Source organism: Rousettus aegyptiacus, unplaced genomic scaffold (assembly GCF_014176215.1).
Source record: "Rousettus aegyptiacus isolate mRouAeg1 unplaced genomic scaffold, mRouAeg1.p scaffold_m13_p_13, whole genome shotgun sequence".
In the NCBI taxonomy this organism is placed as follows: Eukaryota; Metazoa; Chordata; class Mammalia; order Chiroptera; family Pteropodidae; genus Rousettus; species Rousettus aegyptiacus.
The window spans coordinates 54,254,599-54,275,674 of NW_023416288.1; the positions used below are offsets into that span (position 1 = coordinate 54,254,599).

The window sequence follows — 21,076 nt, forward strand, 5'->3', positions numbered from 1 at the left end:
GAGGCCACGGCTCAGTGGAACCGCCGAGGCAGAGGGTATGTATGCAGTGGACCATCTGACGCAAAGGGCAGGTGACCCTTCGGAAGGGCTGTGTCCTTTTGCACTTGCTCCGGCAGTGAATGGGAGGGCCATACTTGGTGCACTTGCACAGCCAGGGACAGACCGGTTCAGACCAGTAGAGGCCACGCCGGTGTGATAACGTGTCCTTGTTGCTCGGAACCTTCTCCGATTCTCACGCGGGGAGCCTTCTCGCTGGGTGTGGTGGGGAAGCCGGCAACTGCGTGGTCCCTCAGCCGGTGTGTCAGCGAGGGGCTGCGGGCGTCAGACAGCGCCAGTGACTCCGGTCCCGCCGGGGAGCCCTCCGTCTGGCCCTGCAGCTTCAGATCAATAGCGCTTACCCTGCCGGTCGCTCTGCAGCTGTTACGACGTCCCGTCTCGTGGACAGCTTCCGTGGCTGCTCGGCCTGCACGTCCGTGGGCTAGTTTCTCACGCATTTCTGGAGTTAAGAGCACCAGGCAGGCCTCCTTTGGCATCCTCAGCCTTGTTTCAATACCGTTCGGTTTATCTCGGTGTTATGATTTGACGATCAGACTTGTTGATCGCAAAATCTGTGGTATGTACACACTGTCGTACCTGCTATTGAGGCTTTCTGCGACAGCTGTTTGACATCTGTGCAGGAACTGCCAGTTCGTCCTGACGTCTGCGGTCACATTCTGTATTCCGTATCATCGCCCGTTCCGCTCCCTCAGTCAGGGACATCTTAGGCTGTCAGAGCACAGGATCCTGAAACAAGCTTCTTGTCGCAGGGACTCTAACTTGGTAGGGAGTTTGTCTTTAGATCTTGGTTCAAGATCTAAAGCGTTTCTTGCAGGCAGACAGAAAAGACAGTCAGTCAGTGGAGCAGCAAATCAACATGGAACCATAGTTCCCTGCAGCGCTCAGTTAGAAGGCAGGCTTCTCCATGGTCGAAGTGGTCCAAGGCCTCAGTGCAGCTTCCTTGGTTTGGGGGTCAGTTGACGGGGCTGCCCAAAGCCAAGTCTCTGGCAGCTCGAGTGGGGTGGGGGCGGGAAGGGAAGAGAGTTTGAGCTTTTTATTTATTACTTGGTGTAGCAATTATGAGCCCTTAGGGACATCCAGTTATTTGAGAGATTGAGGGGTAGGCTTTCTCTTACTCGTTAATAACAACAAAGCAAGCAAGCAAGCATGATTTCTAAACAAAGAGCCGCTTGAAGCTGGGAATCTGGGTCCTTCAAGTTACCCCTCCTCACAGCCCCTGCAGTTAGCATACCTTGCTCAAGAACAATAGGCATTAGTCACGGTCTGTTTACTTCTGCCGGGTTCCCATGAGAAGGGGAATGTGTTCCTCGGAGCTGTCTCTCGTGGAGCCCGTGGAGCTTTTCCTAAGGATCTTCTGTGACAACTAAAACCCCCTCCAAAAGGGGGTTTCTGAGCTCATCAGGCCCGTGCCCCTGAGTGTCGTGGCCCCCGGGCAGGCGGCCGCGCATTGCTGAAGCCATTCTCACGGTGCTCGTGTGTTCGCAGACACCAGCTGGAGACGCCGGGACACTACTCCCATCTGGCCGCCTTCTACGAGGACAAGAAAGGGGTGCTCCACGCGGGCTCGGGGAGAGGCGGCAGCCTGCCCCCTGTCTACTGGCTGCCTTCCATCCACCGATACATGTACCCCGAGATGAAGGTGAGGTCAGCCGTCCTCTCGCTCGTCCTGGACTTGTGTCTGGGGACAGCGGTTCTTAATTAATCAGGAATTCATGTCTTGGGCTCATGCCCAGAATCTGCTTTTGATAAGAGTCGGATTGCTCGCCTAAGCATTCGGGTTCTCTTAAACCACAAGGTAAGTTATCTTAAGTAACGTGTTTCCGAGACACTCCTGTAATCATAATACAAAGCCGTATTGATAGGCCAGTCTTGGTGGACTCCGAGAGGCAAGAGGTGGACTTATTTCTGTCGATTGCTTCAAATATTTTAAAGCCAGAGATTTGAACTACAGATGAAGAGTTTGAATAGGTATTCGGCGTTCCTTAGTTACAGTATTTTTGATGTTTATTGTGTATTTTTCCCAAGGTGTCCTGCCTTTGTACTAGAATATGTTTGTTTATAGCTAACAAAATACCCAGCCAAGTGTCAGGTGTTGGGCGGGTACAAAGATGACTATGAACTTGAAGTCCCTCCTGCCCCCTTCCCTGTAGGTGGTCGTAGGATGCCCGGTGGGAACCTCGCCTCCCTGGTAGAGAATTACTACACGAGCTTAAGGGAGGAGTCTGGGACGGCTTCTCGGGAGAGGAGATGGTCCCCGGAGTGTTTGGCAGAGAGGGAGGGATGCTGAGTCCAGACCGAAGGAAGGTGCGGGCAGTAGTGAGGCCGTGGATTCTTGCTTTCCAGATCTTTCTGTGACTCAGGCATTCTGCTAGCTATTTATCTGTACCTGTTGTAGCACTCTCTAAAGTAAACAAACAAAAAATTTAATGCCTTTCTTACAGAAAAACCAACAGAGGTTTATAAGAGTTCAGTGACTTGCTTAAGGCCTTTCGCTAGTTGGAGACAGAGCCGGGATTTCAACCCGGGACTGGTACCCGAGCTGCCGCTCTCTCCCTGCCCCACTCTGCTGCGCTTGCGGAGGTGGATGTGGGCAAGCACACGCAAGCTCGTGGGACGGGAGCCGGCTGGTTTCACCAGGATTAAATTTTTATGTCCGCTGGCCAGGAGAGAAAAGGCTGGGAAAACGAGGCTGTTATCAGATTGGAGAGAACCTTAAATAGTAAGCTATGGAATTTCAACCCAAATAAGTACCAGTTGGTGGCCTGTCAGGAAAACTCAAACTATGTTCGATATTTCAAACTAATTTCCGGGAATCAATAATACGGGCATTGGAAGACGGAAGGAACAAAGATGGAATAAATAACCTATAGATGAGTCTCTGCAGATGATGCCTTCTACCCGAAATTACTGTACTGCAGAGTACCCCGAATCACCCCCGGATTACGGGTTTCAAGCAGCACATATTTATTATCTCCCAGTTTCTGCGGGGCGGGAATCCAGGCGTGGCTTAGCTGGCTCGTCCACTTCACGTCCTTCGTGAGATCGTCGTCGAGGTGCTGGCCAGGCGTGGGGTCTCGTCCGAAGGCTCGGCTGGGGAGGTGTGTCCCCTCCCGAGCTCACGTCGTCGGGAGGACCTTGCTGGCCGGGGCCCCCAGTTTGACACCGCGTGGGTCTCTCCGGCATGGTGGGGTTGCTTCATCGATGCCAGCCCGTGAAAACAGTCCGCTGGTAAGGCAGAACTCGGGATCCTTGGTGGCCTGACCCCGGGCGTGACAGGCGAGCAGTGTGGTCATACGGGCGGTTCGTAGCAAGTCGCTCCTTTGGAAGCGGGGACGACCGAGAGGTGGAGGTGATCGGTGCCGGCGAGGCCGCCTGCCGTGCTCTCCCTCGGGTCTGCGACCGGTGCCGGCGAGGCCGCCTGCCGTGCTCTCCCTCGGGTCTGGGGTCGGCGCCGGCGAGGCCGCCTGCCGTGCTCTCCCTCGGGTCTGGGGTCGGCGCCGGCGAGGCCGCCTGCCGTGCTCTCCCTCGGGTCTGGGGTGACCGAGAGGGACAGGTGACACCATCAGAGCCACCGTAGCTGGCGTGGGGGCCCTGCACGGCCGGGCCTCGGAGGGCCGAGGGAGGCGCTGTGTGCCCGATGATGCCGGACGCTCCGCGGGGGCCGGGCGCGGGAATCTGAGGTGTGCCCTGCTCCGGAGAGGTGGACCGGCAGGAGCCGGAAGCCGACAGGAAGTCCTCCTCCCTTCCTCTGCCTCCCGGTGTTGTCATTGCCTCGCATTGGAAGAGCCTCCCGGGACGCCAGCGTGCGCGGGGGCCAGGACGTGTAGTTTGCAGGTTTCTCCGCCCCATGGTGTGCGCCGCGTGATTAAGAAATAGTCCGGGAATCATCACGGAGACTCTGAGCTTGTATGGACCCGACCCTGCTCTTTGTCTCCACTTCTAATCCTGACCCATTTTTTTTTTCCCCCTTCTGAGTCCAGTTGCCACCGTCCTAACTCCAACCCCGCAGGGAGGTGACTGGCGTCTGACCTGGGTGGCCCAGGATTTCTCTCCCCAGGGGTGGGAGCTGCCCCAGCCCAGGGAAGAGAGGCCTCCGGAACAGCTGTGTGGAGCAAGGCCGACAAGAGGAGAAAAGCTTTAAAAAGCAGGAGCAGCGACGAGGCATCACGGGGCCGTGCGTTCTCCGCGGCCACCTCTCGGGGAGCGGGTCTCGCTCGTTGGGGCTGCCTCCTCTGTCACCCCGTCACAGGCCCGAGCCCGGCCCCTTAACCACCTGTAGTGCCCAGGTAGCGGGCTGTTGTCGCTTACCTCTGGGTCTGCACACGCCGGTCCCTCTGCCAGGAACACCGGCTCCCAGTCCGTCCTTTATGCCAAAGCCAAGACATCGCCGTCTGCAGGAACTTTTCTCCGTCTCTCCCAGGATCGGCTCCGGCGGCCTCTGCAGCCCCTGCCCTCCCCTGCCGCGGCTCTCCTCAGGCCGGGCACCCCTCCTCCTACTGGCCCGTCACCTCTGCGAGGCCAGGGCCCGGGCCGCTTGTGCATTGCTGGAACGAGACGATTGGCACAGTGCTTGGCACGAAGCAAGCATGCGACAACTATTTCGTGTGTGAATGCATCCGTGAATGAATGAACAAACAAGCCGAGAATTCAGGACTGATCGTTTATTTGAGGATTCTAGGGCCCAGGACACGTTTGGACAAAACCCCGCCAGGCCTTCAAGTGGCAGCAGCGCACATTTGGGGCCTGCAGATAAGCAGAGGGGAGGCCGAGCAACCTGACCAGGCTCGAGCTCCCCGCCTGTCTCGTCGCAGCGTGGAGGACGGAGCAGGCAGAAGGGAGGAACCAGGAGATGCACGAGCTTCCCGGGAGGTCGTGGTTGGAGGGCTCTGACCGGACGCGGTTGCTCGGCGTGGGTCCTCCTAGAGATTGGGGACGCGGGGACAGGAGGAGGCAGAGGGGCACAGACAGGGACCCTCGGCGCAGGGCATGGCGCAGGGCACGGGTGAGGGGTGACGCCTGTGAAACGGGGGGCGTCGGCCGGGCCGTCCGGAGGGCCGGGGCCTGGCGGAGCACGGAGGACGCCGCGAGGCCCAGGCGGTGGCTCCAGGTGTCCCACCCGGCACAGCGCCCCGCCGTTGGCACCACCCCCTCCTGCGTCCCTCATGGGTGACGAGCCCCGTGACTCCCGACCCTTTGGCAGGGATGTGACCGTCCAAAACGCTCGCCGGGCACCTGGCTCGAAGCCTTCCTGTTTCGTCAGCGAGGTCGTGGCTGCTGCCCGTGGGCGATCCCCACGCCTTACGTATTGTCAGGCGGTCCTTGTGGCTGTGCAGGTGATGGGAGGGTCTCTGCGTTTCGCAGATGAGGAAAGTGGGCCAGAAACACTGGAAAACTTCCCGCGGCCTTCCCGTCAGTCAGTGGCAGAGCTGGGACTGGGGCTCAGTGCCTCGGGGGCCACGCTCCTGCCCTCGGCCCCTCAGCGTTCCGGGGCGCAGGGACCGCAGAGGGCAGCCGCCCGGTCGACAGGCTCCTGGCCTTCCGCACGCGTCGGGGGTGGCCGGAGCCGGCGGACCGTGGGGGCAGCGGGCCCCGCGAGTCCTCCTCCCTGCGAGCTGTGCGGACGCCTCGCCCCGCACAGTGCCCGGGCCCCTGGACGCTCGGGGACCTCAGCCGGGACTGTTCGCACTCCACGCGTGCCCTGCAGTGCTCAGGGACGTTTGTGAGCCGCCCGGCCTCGGCGAGGCGGCTGTCGCCGCAGAGGCTCAGTCTTCCTCTGCGCCTCGCCCTCCCGAGTCACGTGGTTGATGACCCCTGAACTCAAACCTCAGGGTGTCGGGGGAGCTGCCGGGTCCTAGAAATCCAGTTTAAAGACAAGACCTTTAAAGGGAAAAGTACCAATTTTACATGGAAGTAACCGTCTCTTGCTGATGGCACGTGGCATTTTGGGGGGTAGGGGGTGCGGGGCTTGGCACGTGCTGAGTGTTTTCCGCAGTCACGTTTCCAACAAGCTGGTCTCCCCTCTGTTTTCTCAGATCACCCACCCGGCTGGCTGCATGTCTCAGTTCATTAAGTTCTTCGGAGAGCAGATCCTCGTCCTCTGGAAGTTCGCTCTGCTGCGGAAGCGCATTTTGATATTTTCTCCCCCTCCTGTGGGCGTCGTGTGCTACCGAGGTGAGCAGGAGCAAGGCCGGGGCCGCCTCCGAGGTCCCCTGGTGCCGAGGGTGCTTGCGTCTGTCCGTCCCCGACCGAGTTTGGAAGGGTTCGTGCGTTTCCGGGGGGTAGCGTATTTTCAGCCTGGGAGCGATGTGGTTGGATTCGTACTTTACTGTGTGGGCTCTGGTGGCAACACAGACAGGGGACCGGGCGACAGATCCGTACAACACAGCGGACTGGGCGACAGATCCGTACAGCACAGGGGACCGGGCGACAGATCCGTACAGCACAGGGGACCGGGCGACAGATCCGTACAGCACAGGGGACCGGGCGACAGATCCGTACAGCACAGTGGACCGGGCGACAGATCCGTACAGCACAGGGGACCGGGCGACAGATCCGTACAACACAGGGGACCGGGCGACAGATCCGTACAGCACAGACAGGGGACCGGGCGACAGATCCGTACAACACAGGGGACCGGGCGACAGATCCGTACAACACAGGGGCCCGGGCGACAGATCCGTACAGCACAGCGGACCGGGCGACAGATCCGTACAGCACAGGGGACCGGGCGACAGATCCGTACAACACAGGGGACCGGGCGACAGATCCGTACAGCACAGGGGACCGGGCGACAGATCCGTACAGCACAGGGGACCGGGCGACAGATCGTACAGCACAGGGGACCGGGCGACAGATCCGTACAGCACAGTGGACCGGGCGACAGATCCGTACAACACAGGGGCCCGGGCGACAGATCCGTACACACAGACAGGGGACCGGCGACAGATCCGTACAAGCACAGGGGACCGGGCGACAGATCCTACAACACAGGGGACCGGGCGACAGATCCGTACAACACAGACAGGGGGACCGGGGCGACAGATCCGTACAACACAGGGGACCGGGCGACAGATCCGTACAGCACAGGGGCCCGGGCGACAGATCCGTACAGCACAGCGGACCGGGCGACAGATCCGTACAGCACAGGGGACCGGGCGACAGATCCGTACAGCACAGGGGACCGGGCGACAGATCCGTACAGCACAGGGGACCGGGCGACAGATCCGTACAGCACAGGGGACCGGGCGACAGATCCGTACAGCACAGGGGACCGGGCGACAGATCCGTACAGCACAGTGGACCGGGCGACAGATCCGTACAACACAGGGGCCCGGGCGACAGATCCGTACAACACAGACAGGGGACCGGGCGACAGATCCGTACAGCACAGGGGACCGGGCGACAGATCCGTACAACACAGGGGACCGGGCGACAGATCCGTACAACACAGACAGGGGACCGGGCGACAGATCCGTACAGCACAGGGGACCGGGCGACAGATCCGTACAGCACAGGGGCCCGGGCGACAGATCCGTACAGCACAGGGGCCCGGGCGACAGATCCGTACAGCACAGGGGCCCGGGCGACAGATCCGTACAGCACAGGGGCCCGGGCGACAGATCCGTACAGCACAGGGGACCGGGTGACAGATCCGTACAGCACAGGGGACCGGGCGACCGATCCGTACAACACAGACAGGGGACCGGGCGACAGATCCGTACAACACAGGGGACCGGGCGACAGATCCGTACAACACAGGGGACCGGACGACAGATCCGTACAACACAGACAGGGGACCGGGCGACAGATCCGTACAACACAGGGGCCCGGGCGACAGATCCGTACAACACAGGGGCCCGGGCGACAGATCCGTACAACACAGGGGACCGGGCGACAGATCCGTACAGCACAGGGGACCGGGCGACAGATCCGTACAGCACAGGGGACCGGGCGACAGATCCGTACAGCACAGGGGACCGGGCGACAGATCCGTACAGCACAGGGGCCCGGGCGACAGATCCGTACAGCACAGGGGACCGGGCGACAGATCCGTACAGCACAGGGGACCGGGCGACAGATCCGTACAGCACGGCGGACCGGGCGACAGATCCGTACAGCACAGGGGACCGGGCGACAGATCCGTACAACACAGGGGCCCGGGTGACAGATCCGTACAACACAGCGGACCGGGCGACAGATCCGTACAACACAGGGGCCCGGGTGACAGATCCGTACAACACAGCGGACCGGGCGACAGATCCGTACAGCACAGACAGGGGACCGGGCGACAGATCCGTACAGCACAGCGGACCGGGCGACAGATCCGTACAGCACAGACAGGGGACCGGGCGACAGATCCGTACAGCACAGTGGACCGGGCGACAGATCCGTACAGCACAGGGGACCGGGCGACAGATCCGTACAGCACAGCGGACCGGGCGACAGATCCGTACAGCACAGGGGCCCGGGCGACAGATCCGTACAGCACAGGGGACCGGGCGACAGATCCGTACAGCACAGGGGACCGGGCGACAGATCCGTACAACACAGACAGGGGACCGGGCGACAGATCCGTACAACACAGGGGACCGGGCGACAGATCCGTACAACACAGGGGACCGGGCGACAGATCCGTACAACACAGACAGGGGACCGGGCGACAGATCCGTACAACACAGGGGCCCGGGCGACAGATCCGTACAGCACAGGGGACCGGGCGACAGATCCGTACAGCACAGGGGACCGGGCGACAGATCCGTACAGCACAGGGGACCGGGCGACAGATCCGTACAACACAGGGGCCCGGGTGACAGATCCGTACAACACAGGGGACCGGGCGACAGATCCGTACAGCACAGGGGACCGGGCGACAGATCCGTACAGCACGGCGGACCGGGCGACAGATCCGTACAGCACAGGGGACCGGGCGACAGATCCGTACAACACAGGGGCCCGGGTGACAGATCCGTACAACACAGCGGACCGGGCGACAGATCCGTACAACACAGGGGCCCGGGTGACAGATCCGTACAACACAGCGGACCGGGCGACAGATCCGTACAGCACAGACAGGGGACCGGGCGACAGATCCGTACAGCACAGCGGACCGGGCGACAGATCCGTACAGCACAGACAGGGGACCGGGCGACAGATCCGTACAGCACAGTGGACCGGGCGACAGATCCGTACAGCACAGGGGACCGGGCGACAGATCCGTACAGCACAGCGGACCGGGCGACAGATCCGTACAGCACAGGGGCCCGGGCGACAGATCCGTACAACACAGGGGACCGGGCGACAGATCCGTACAGCACAGACAGGGGACCGGGCGACAGATCCGTACAACACAGGGGACCGGGCGACAGATCCGTACAACACAGGGGACCGGGCGACAGATCCGTACAACACAGACAGGGGACCGGGCGACAGATCCGTACAACACAGGGGCCCGGGCGACAGATCCGTACAACACAGGGGCCCGGGCGACAGATCCGTACAGCACAGGGGACCGGGCGACAGATCCGTACAACACAGGGGACCGGGCGACAGATCCGTACAACACAGACAGGGGACCGGGCGATAGATCCGTACAACACAGGGGACCGGGCGACAGATCCGTACAACACAGGGGACCGGGCGACAGATCCGTACAGCACAGGGGCCCGGGCGACAGATCCGTACAACACAGACGGGACCGGGCGACAGATCCGTACAACACAGGGGCCCGGGCGACAGATCCGTACAACACAGGGGCCCGGGCGACAGATCCGTACAGCACAGGGGCCCGGGCGACAGATCCGTACAGCACAGGGGACCGGGTGACAGATCCGTACAGCACAGGGGACCGGGCGACAGATCCGTACAGCACAGCGGACCGGGCGACAGATCCGTACAGCACAGGGGCCCGGGCGACAGATCCGTACAGCACAGGGGACCGGGCGACAGATCCGTACAGCACAGTGGACCGGGCGACAGATCCGTACAACACAGACAGTGCACTGGGCGACAGATCCGTACAACACAGACAGGGGACCGGGCGACAGATCCGTACAACACAGGGGCCCGGGCGACAGATCCGTACAACACAGGGGCCCGGGCGACAGATCCGTACAGCACAGGGGCCCGGGCGACAGATCCGTACAGCACAGGGGACCGGGTGACAGATCCGTACAGCACAGGGGACCGGGCGACAGATCCGTACAACACAGACAGGGGACCGGGCGACAGATCCGTACAACACAGGGGCCCGGGCGACAGATCCGTACAACACAGGGGACCGGGCGACAGATCCGTACAGCACAGGGGACCGGGCGACAGATCCGTACAGCACAGGGGACCGGGCGACAGATCCGTACAGCACAGGGGACCGGGCGACAGATCCGTACAACACAGACAGGGGACCGGGCGACAGATCCGTACAACACAGGGGCCCGGGTGACAGATCCGTACAACACAGGGGACCGGGCGACAGATCCGTACAGCACAGGGGACCGGGCGACAGATCCGTACAGCACGGCGGACCGGGCGACAGATCCGTACAACACAGCGGACCGGGCGACAGATCCGTACAGCACCGGGGACCGGGCGACAGATCCGTACAGCACAGGGGACCGGGCGACAGATCCGTACAGCACAGGGGACCGGGCGACAGATCCGTACAGCACAGACAGGGGACCGGGCGACAGATCCGTACAACACAGGGGACCGGGCGACAGATCCGTACAACACAGGGGACCGGGCGACAGATCCGTACAGCACAGTGGACTGGGCGACAGATCCGTACAACACAGCGGACCGGGCGACAGATCCGTACAACACAGACGGTGGACTGGGCGACAGATCGTGCTCTGGTGAGAGGTAAGGCTCTGGATCAAAGCAGAGAAGGTGCAGCCCAGACACGTTTAAGAGGAGAAGCTCGGTGACATCTGGGGTGTCATCGGGGTGTGAGGTTGTGATGAAGCAGGTGACAGGGACGACAAGGGCGGCAGGGCCCCCAGGTGGGGCTCAGGGAGGAGCGGACGGGGGTGGCCGTCGGGAGGTGCACACCAGGCTCTGGTATCGCTGGGTCAGGACCTCGGGGAAGAAGCTGGGCTAGAGATGCAGCTGGGCGTGCTGGTAACTGCGCGACGGGCGGGCGGAGTGGGGGGTGCGCCAGTGTGCGAGAGGCGGCCCGGTAGGTGACCGGTAAAGACGGGAGGCCGAGGAGACAGGCGGAGCCGCCAGAGGACGGGAGACGGAGGGTCGTAGCCGGCAGGAGTTTCGAGGTCGACAGGGCGAAGACCTAAGCAAGATGTAGGGAGACCGGGACAAGGACGCGTCCGCCGGGTGCGGAAGACTTTGCTGGTGTGACCTCGAGGAGCTCAGGCTCTGCCGTGGGACCCGAGAGGCTCCCCTCCTGCTCCGCACGTCCTCGGAACGCAGGCGCGCCGGTGCCTCGGGCCCCGGCCAGCACGGAGCAAAGCCGGAGGCGTCTCTGGAGACTGACCGTCCCCCACGGCCGCTGTCCCCCACAGTGTACTGCTGCTGCTGCCTGGCCAACGTGTCCCTGCCCGGCATTGGGAGCACCGTGCCCGAGTCCAAGCCTTTCTTCTACGTGAACGTGGCTGACATTGAGAGCCTGGAGGTAGAGGTGTCCTATGTGGCCTGTGAGTACGGGGCCCTCCCTGCCTCCTGCCACGTGGGACCCTGACCTCCGGCAGCCTCCCAGCTCCCCAAGGGCCCTGCCCCTCGCGGACTCAGGGCCCCGAGCCAGGCTCCTCACTTCCCCGCCGGGGTCGGGCTGGTGCCCCGCAGTGACAGACCCCGGGCTCCCAGCTCCGACCCCCGGGCCCTGCAGGCACCACAGAGAAGATTTTCGAGGAGAAGCGGGAACTGTATGATGTCTACGTGGATAACCAGAACGTGAAGACGCACCACGGCCACCTGCAGCCCCTGCTGAAGATCAACGGCGCCGACCGCGAGAAGTACCGGCGGCTGAACGAGCAGAGGTAGCGGGCCCGGGGCCGTGCGCCCGCGTGGGGCGGTGGGGCCCGCATGCCCACAGCCGTGCGCCCCACGCGCAGCCTTTCCCAGGACGGCGGGGGCCTCTGCCAAGCCGTCCTGCCCGCCCCTCCCCTCGCGGCACATCCGGCCGCCCGCCTGCTGCCCGGGCGCTGGCAGTGGTGGGAAGAAGCCCTGCGGCCAGGAAGCCAGGCCCCCACCGCGTCCCGACGGGCAGCACGTGCCTGTGGGGGGGCTCCCATCGGGCTTCGGGGCCCGCGGAGCCCCAGACGGAACCGGCGCTGAGCGAGCACGTGGCGTTCACACCACGGTCCGGCCTGCGCCTCGCCTCATGCATTTCCCTGTGACTCGGTCGCTCTGCATAAATGAGACCATCATCCCTGTCTTACGGGCAATGAGGGAGACTGTCGCTTGTTTGGGGCACCAGAAGTGGCCCTGCCCTGCGTCCAAGGGGTTTCGGCTCCCGGTGCTGCTGGTCCCTCTCCCGCCCCTCCCCCGCCCGCCTCCGGCCCCCGCTGGGTCACCCCCCTTCCCGGGCGCAGGCAGCCCGTGCAGGTGCCTGACGGGCGACGGGGTCTCCGCAGCGGTGGCAGCCTGACTGTGGTCCCCCTCACTGCAGGCAGATGCTGCTGTACTCCCAGGAAGTGGGCGACGGCTACACCCCCTGCGAAGAGGACCTCTTCGTGCTGTAAGTCACCCGTGGCCCCAGACCCCTCCCACGTCGCCGCTGCAGGCCACGGAGGTCCTTCATCGCTGCCGTCACAAGAAACGGCCAGACCTGTAGAGAGCTTTTATGAGTTTATTGGAGCCACACCGATGACATGTGCCAGGGAGTAAGATCTCAGACGCACCAGGGAATAAGTTTTGCGGCTGCTTTTACGCGTTAGAGTCAGAGGAGGCCCCCGAGGGTGCCGGAACGCCACGGGCTGTAGGATGAGGAGGCGGGGGACGGCAAAGCAGGGCCGTGTCAGGGACTGGATGAGAGGCGATGTGGGGACACATGTACCCCTTGGTGGGTACAGGGCCGTTCGTAACTGCCTTTCACAGCACACGGATGGTGTGTGGAGAACGGGATAGCAGCGCGGGGTTCTGTGGCCTCGTGGCCTGGTGCTGGCGGTTGTGCCTTCGCGGGGTAGGAAAAGAGAATCACTCGGACATTCCAAAGGAGTGTTGCCCTGGACGCATGAGAACGCTGGACAGGGCTCACTCCAGGTAAAGACCGACCTTTGCTGAGGAAGCCGTAGGCCGGGGACATGACTGCCCGCCGTGACCTGCCCAGTTAGGGATTCATGATCAGATCGTCCCGTGTGGTCACTCTGGGTCACTGAGATTGTCAGGCCTGCCATGTGGCCCTGTGCACTTGTCTGGTTTATAGCACGGTCCCTTTTTCGTTGACATTGCTAACGGCACTTAGGGCTGGGCTCCTTACCATCAGCCCCAAACCCTGAAATGCCATTAGTAGGGGACCCAGAGGAGTTAGAGAGAGAAGCAGGGGGAAGTTAAGAGAAAATGGGGTCCTTGGGGTTTGTCTTTCTGCTGGACATTTGCCTCCAGATGTCCACTGCTCAGGAGCTCTGTCCCTCAAAATCCTTCTTGCCCATTGCTTCCTTTGAATGGAGCAGTTCCTCGCACTGAGTAACGTGGGATGATCAGAAAGTTTAACTTCGAACCGATGAAATTTCCCGCAGACCTGTTGGTCGGGGTTGGAGCCTTTATACCTCAGAGCACCGATTTCATTCCTGAGCAGCGGTAGAAATAGTGCTCGGTGGTGAGCACAGAATTGCAGGTGAAACAGAAACAGTTCTCCCGGCTCCCCGTGTGGCCTTCCCACCCCGAGTCCGGGGCTGGGGCTTGGGAACAGCACACGCGATTAGAACCCTCTCTCGCTTTGACGCCGAAAACCGAAGGCCGACACCTCAGCAAAGGTGGCGCACTGCGGTGCAAAGGAAGGGTAGTTTGTGACACACGTTTACCGTAATTTCAACGCACACGTATCTGGGAGTGGAGCCAAGCGCCAGCGGCCGTCAAGGGCCGACGCGCTCCCCCGTTACCGGAGCCTCCCGGGCTCCAGAGCCGCTCTGGGCTCTCGCCGCCTTTGCTGACCCTGTGGTCCACACTAGCTGCGGCACAGGCTGGCCAGGCTGGACAGCCGGCGTCTTCTCTGAGCGCGGCTCGCACGTCCCTGTCGCACGGGAAACCAGCGGCATTTCCGTCACACTCTGCGCAGCGTTTTACACCCTGCAGGGAAACGGACGCCCGAGGGTGACAGCGGCAGCTCCGTGTCCCCTGTACCCTTCCTGTCCCGCCTCGCGGGCCCAGAGCACCCCGCGTCTGCCCCCGCGCCGCCTGTAACGTGTGGACGGACGGTCAGCGTCAGGTCTGCGGTGGCCGGCGGCGTGGGCAGGAGGGCCACTTCGGAGCCCTTCTCCCTGTCTAAGCTGCCGCTCCTGTCGCCCAGCCAGGGCTTCGAAGGTGCGTTTCCGCTTCTTGGTCTAAGCGCCGACCTCAGAACTGGGGGATCAGGATATATTTTTTTTTTTTTAAACTTCTCCTTATGACTAAGCAGAAAGAGAGCACAGGAAACGGGGCCTCTCCCCAGAGCTGTGTTTAAACCTCTAGTGACCTCGCAACAGGGAGAGACCAGCAGTCACGTGCTCAGAGGCTGTGCTGACCGTGCCATGATCAGGGCCAGTGGCGTCTTTGCTGACCTCACTAGCCTTCTAATAGCGCTTTAACCTGGATCCCGTCGTCGTCTTTAAAAAGGGGTTTGATTTTCGAGACCCTTTAAAAGCGCGTTCAAGAAAACAGCGTCGCTTGGGGCCCCTGTGCGTGGACAGTTTGGGGGAGCGTTTTGTCCTCTCTGCCCTCCCTCTCCCGTGAATGCAGGTTTTTCCTTGAGGAGAACAACCGGATATTTCAGACTCTGTTGGAGGTGTCCGCCAGTCAAGACAAGACCCTGACGGCCGAGCACGCGCGGGGCATGGGTCTGGACCCCCAGGGAGACCGGAGCTTTCTCATGGACCTGCTGGAGGCCTACGGCATCGACGTCATGTTGGTCATCGACAACCCCTGTTGCCCATAGAAGCAGCGAGCCCAGACCGGTGAGTGCACCCCACGAGAGTGCACCCCGGGCCTCACAGGGCTCATTTTTTTATCACGTCGACGCAAAGAAATACCGTTTATACTTTCCGACAAATGTGATTTTTGCAACCTCCTTCCTTCCCGTGCTCCTAGCGGTCAGATGGTACTGCCGTGGCCGTGTCCTGCGTGGGCGAGACGCCGGAACGGACCGCTTTCTCCCAGACGTGGTGCCTGGTTTGGTCGTGGGTGTTATCGGAGTCGATTCTGTCATCGCCTTGTTGGGTGACTTCAGGAGACGTGGCGAAGGCCACACATCCCTAGAGGTCACCTGAGCTCCACCAACACTGGGGTGGCCTGTTCAGGAAATCTGTATGGTCTGTGTCCCTTGATGTATTCAGGAATGAGACAGCCGTCTGCCCAGTGTGACCTTGGATGTCCATCCGCCTGAAGGCGGTAGCTAGACCAGGCGACCGTTCGAGGTTTTTATCAGTTCTGGGGGTCGTCTTGGGATCAGATCCCTTTTTCCCGTTGATGAGAGCAAATCTGTGTCTTCTCCGTTCGTGTGAGTAGAGACCCCAACGTAGGGCGAAAGGAAGTTTCTGACACCAAGTATGAACTTCTCTAAGGACAGACAGAGGTGATAGGCAGAGGTGGCTCCTCAGCCAGCTGAAAACTGAAATTTTAGAAGGAAGCCTTGAAATGCTCCTCCTGGCTGCTCAAGGTACTGTTCCTTTCTCGGGGTCCCTACCTCGTGGGGCAGGTCGGCAGATCCCGAAGGACCAGTGCCGGCCTGGGCACTCACAAGCCAATTCCTTTTCCGATTCAGCCTCCTTTAGAGGCTAACCGTCCTCTCAGAGTAATGAGGGAAGTTTTAAAGAGTAGCATTTGTTGCCAGCGAGGACAGAGCCGGCGAGGCGCAGGATAGAGGCGTTTCGTTGGAGGCCTCTGGAGGCGTCAGTAGCGGAGCAGAACAAAGATCCACTTGACTCGGTAACGCGGCGAGGATCCGAGCTGGCTGGCCGAGGTCGGGGCCCGTGTGGAGCCCTCACAGACGTCTCTTTAGCTTAGACGACCTTCCTTGAGCTCAGTAATGGGAGCCAGAGACAGAACGGATTTGTTCGAGAGCAGATCTGATGGTGCCTTCCCCAGGAACATGGTCGGGAACCTGAGTGGCAGCGACGGGTTTTTTTTGTTTTGTTTTGTTTTTTTTTTTTTGGCTTTCCTCTGGAAGGGGCTGGTCTGGCAGGTGTCTGTTCTCTGGCGGGGCGTTCGGTGGATGTCAGCTTTGGTGAGACAGTGATTAACAACAGGAAGCCAGCTCTGTGAGTAGAGTTTTGGGGCCATCATTTAGGATTTGACTTGGGACACTAGGTTCCTAGTAACAAGTAATTTCTTCCCCTTCATCCTTCTTGCCTGGCTCTGTGAATAAGACAGCCATCAGCGTACCCGCGTATGTGACCGCGTTCCGGCCACGCCGATGTGCACAGCAGAGAGAAATCACTTTCAAGTGGACGGATCACACGGCTTATCTCGAAACTAGCTTTTTAGGGCTTATTGCTTTATTCAAAAATATTTTCACTATGGCTCCTTGATACAGAATTCAAGATGAAACACATTCACACGTGGAAATGCAAATAGACATTGATTCATCAAGCTAGCATCTTTTATGTAAATAGCTAAATAAGTTTGGGCGTCGAAACATAAACTGTGCAACTAATCCATTTTTCTCCTCTGCAGTGTGGGTTTAGCCATCATTTCAGTAGTATGTATATTTACAAAAGAAGAAAATCTGTTTAGAAGCTGAGGCTTCACTGCCATTTCCTGGAAGAGCAATTTTCTCTCATTTCCTGAGAAGTAGTCTTTCTCACTCTGGTCAAGTGACAGTCACTGTTAGCGTGTGCAGCAGGGTCAAGGTCTTCTAATTTGGAGGCGGTCAGAGCAGGGCAGGAGTGAAAGGGAAGGTCGGCTTCTCTCGGAGAGCAGAGGCTGACCCTCTTCCGGTGGGACTGGGGGATTCGGTGGGAGAATTCCGCTCACGTCCTTCTGCACACAGACACTTCTGTTCTGTGGTTTTAACTGCAAGCTTGGGGTGAAAACGAGGTTCGCACAGTGCCCTCTGCATGGTGGGTCAGGGGTTCCGGGCTCCTGCGGATGCCGCACTGTCTGAGACGGCCATCTGTCAGGTGTCTGTCTTCACACCTGTGCAGAGGGCTGGGGTCTGGGTGTCCAGGAGAGGCACGGACCTGGGAGGCAGAGTGCGTGTCTTAGGTCACGTGGAGCCTGGACTTAGCTGAGCCCAAAGCAGAACTTCCCCCGTCCCTCCCTGTGTTCCTTCGAAGAGGGAACCCAAGGACTCGGGCCTTCCCGACACTGCAGCAGAAGGGGAACGTGTTCGTGAGGGTGCCAGGCAGAGAAGCTAGAAGCCACGCAGACCTGGTTTTCTGTCACTGTTGAAATACCTTCTGAGAAACCCTTTGCCTTCGTTTGGAAGATGCTGGGGAACACCCTTGAGATCCCGCATTCTAGGTCTGCAAGTTCCTGCGACCACCGGCTATCTGGACCAGGTTGGGAACCTAACCTTGGCTGATGGGGGCCTTCTGCCTGGTCGGACCTCATGCCTCCCCTGCCGCAGCTGGCTTGGTCCTCTGCAATTTTCAGGCTGATCTAGTGACATGCCGTGAGCCATGTGCTAACCTGGGAGCACTGCTGACCTGAGCCACCTGAGCTGTCCTGTCATCCTGAGACCAACATAAATTCCAGGTGGCTAGAGTCCTTGGGAGGCCCAGAATCTAGGCTTAGGGTTTGCTGATGTTAAGTGGATTTCTTCCGAGTTTGCAGGCTTGGCAGGTGGTGATATTCAATCTTTGGGACCACATCCACTTGTCCCCTTTTTCAGAAGGAGTCAGAAATGGCAGGGCGTATCTCCTACCAGACCCCAAATCCTAGGCTGGATCATGTGTTTGGACCGAGTGAGCTCTGGCTTCCGTCCAGCAGGAATCGCTCACTGCTTAGGCCTGGTGTGGACCCAGCCATTCCCGCGTGAGCGCCCCCAGATTACGATGGCTGTGAATGAGGAGGCCTGTGGTTCCATCCCCCTCGTCCAGTATGGAAGCTCTTCTTCCATCCGGCTGAGGAGGGGGAGCTGAATTCATCAACCTGCTGATAGACACAGTCTAGCCTAGGAATTTGCACCTATAACGTAACTGTTTTCCATGTGAAAGTCAAGATGGGAAGTCCAAGGGTAGCACAGGGTGCAGATAGTTCTAAATACCACGTGTGAAGCCGTGGTGTTCAGTGCAGCAATCTGTGATGTTTCGGCTAGAAGACAAAGGTAAAGATAAATTTGATCATGGCGGAATCAGTTTTTTCATTCTGGTGGCTACGAGGACGGACTGGCCATTTGTCTTGCTACATTGACGGCCCTTCAAACACAATACAGAGATGAGATTATTCACCTTTAAGGCCTTTTCGGGAACCTTTTGCAAAGGGCAGTCAGGAATTAAGCTTTTAATGGTAGTGCAGCAGCTCTCCAGGAAGAGGAGGGGACCCCCGGGACCATTTTTTTATTTTTGTTCCTTTTTTTTTTTTTTTTTTAATGAAACGTCGCGGTTCAGAGATGGATTGAGCTGTCGTCTCCCGTCCCCAGGCAGCTCATACTCTTAGCGGTAGGGGTGCTGCTGAGTAAGATCCTAAGACAGTGAGCGTCCTCTTGACGGTGAACTCGCCTTAGTGTGATGACAGTTCTAGAGCAGCGAGAACGGCAGTCTTGGGGGGGGGGGCAGAGGGGCATCGGGCGTGGCCCCATCTCCCGTTAGGGTCCTTGCTCGGGGGCTGCGAATCTGAGGAAAGTCCAGCCCTCGGCTCTGACCCCCGCACTGAGCTCTGCTGCGTGCCCAGCGGTGAGGATCCTGCAGACCCAGAGGCAGACGTCAGCAGGCCCAGGCGGGCCCCCTCAGTTCAGGAAAACCCTTCTCCGATTCAGGTAGGGGAAGAGGCATCACGGGCTCCTCCTGCTCCCAAGTCATGGATTTTTAACATTTCATTTGTGTTCCTAATATACCTCTGTTCCCAGGAGCTACTGTAGCGCAGTGTGTTGTGGGAAAAGGCTAACTGTGAATTAAGTTAATGTTTTTCTATAAGAGATGGAAGTGTATTTTTATATCGGTATACTGTGTGAACTGAGTGTGCAGAGGTTGGAATGGAAGGGAACTTCCAAACCATAATCCTGCAAGAAGCGGGCAGTTTGGGATTTGGGACCAGCCGAGATCCCTTAGGGACAGTCCTGTGGCACACAGTCCCCTTGTACGGAAAGGGGTAAATGTGACAATGCCGACTGGGCCCCGTCAATGAGCGGACTGGGAGGCAGTTCTTATAAACTGGCACTTTAATTCACTTTTGGAGCGGGAATACAGGGGCCGTTGGAGAAACTGCACGGTCAGGAAGGAACTAAGAAATTTCTAGTACTGTAGAAATGATGGAGAATTAAAGCCTTGCTTTCATTTCTCTAGAGTTTGTTCTAGAAGCTCAGCATAGCATGGGCTTTTAGAGGTAAATAGGACCTCAAGTCAGAAAACTTAATTACCGTAGTAGAAGGGTAAGTGTGAATTACTTGTTTGCTGTAGAATGCCTGTTTAGACTAATCCATTTACTTTGCTTTCTAAGGACAGCTGGGGAGTGCAGGGTTGAGGTAATAGAGTATTAGAGATGACCCACAAAATGAAAATTAAGCAGGGGTCGCCGAGTGAGCTGATTGCTCATATATTTGGTATTAGAGTGAAGCTTCCTCTGGGCAAATTAAGAAAAGACGAAAGTATTAAAAAATTTCTGAAGGTGGCATCAGGAAGTTTGTCTGGCAGGTAGAAATCCTGGCCTTTTGCCGACAGGATCAGAAACATTAAGGGTAGAGTAGAGAAAAAACAAAATTAACTTCCTTCCTCACCCCCAGCTTGTTGGCCGAACTTTTGGAAGGTTTGGGAAATAAACCTTTACTGAAAAAGAAAGAGTTGTAGTCTTGGAAAAACGGCTGTCCTAATTTTTCTGGGTTAGGAAAAGCATAGCCTCCCTGTCGCCTTAAATGTGGAACCCCTATTTTGATTAACACCCCAGTATAAGAGCTATAGCAATAAGAGAAACAATCTATTTTTGTTTCAAGTCTTTACCTCATATTATGAAATCTGTAAGACAGTTGACAAATTTTACCCTGAATAGCAGTGCATCTGGGTGTGTCGTTCTCGCTGTTTTCAATGGTGACAGTTTTAAAGGCCTAAAGAAAGCTGGGATTATCCTGAAGCTGCGAGTAAATGTTTCTTGAACTGGTTTTGTTCTGTGGTACAAATAACATCTGTGTCTATCTTATCTGTATATATCTGACCACGTTGTATGCAGAGAGGTTGATATAACTATATTTACAGAAAACAATTTTTACTATTAAAATTCACATTTTAACATGAACACGTGTGTTACGGTCCTTCACCGAAGTCTGAGAAGTGTGGTCGTAGTGGGAAGCAGGGCCAGCCCTGGGGCACGGGCCGAATGCGGCCTTCAGCCCCGGACACGGTGGGGCACGGAAGCCCGAGATCTGGTGCCTGTCCCAGAGGCCGAGGTCCGGATGAGCCTTACCCGGTGACGCAGCCGAAGCTGGGAACGGACTGCCACCCGGAAGAGCCAGGACCAAGTCCCTTGATCTCGCCAGATGACGGCTAGAGAAGGACCCCTGGATACCCAAACCCTCTGCTTCACATCTCCGCTCACCTAAGGTGACTTTAAGACATTATACTGTGTTACTACCCACATATGTGATTGGTATGTACGTGTATACCGTATATGTGCTTGTGCATGTACATACTGACATTTTATTTTTGACCTTTGGGAAAGTTATTCCGAGGCAATACAAATTCCTGGTATTGTTGGCTCTGTGTTTGAAACCAGAGCTACCTTG

The 21,076-nt window shown here is 58.6% G+C and overlaps 1 protein-coding gene across 6 annotated transcripts in view; it reads left to right on the top strand.

The window, feature by feature from the left end:
• Positions 1-21,076, top strand: part of DENND11 (DENN domain containing 11) — a 72,703-nt gene that overhangs the window by 44,792 nt on the left and 6,835 nt on the right. For 4 of the 6 annotated variants that reach the window (XM_036230812.1, XM_036230808.1, XM_036230807.1 and 1 more), the window contains 6 exons: positions 1,543-1,696; positions 6,090-6,228; positions 11,571-11,702; positions 11,894-12,044; positions 12,677-12,745; positions 14,944-20,894. In XM_036230812.1, the coding sequence (XP_036086705.1) occupies positions 1,543-1,696; positions 6,090-6,228; positions 11,571-11,702; positions 11,894-12,044; positions 12,677-12,745; positions 14,944-15,139 (841 nt within the window). In that variant the 3' untranslated portion in view covers positions 15,140-20,894. Of the gene's footprint in view, positions 1-1,542; positions 1,697-6,089; positions 6,229-11,570; positions 11,703-11,893; positions 12,045-12,676; positions 12,891-14,943; positions 20,895-21,076 lie in introns of those variants that run through there. The other 2 variants (XM_036230809.1, XM_036230811.1) reach the window with 2 other exon arrangements.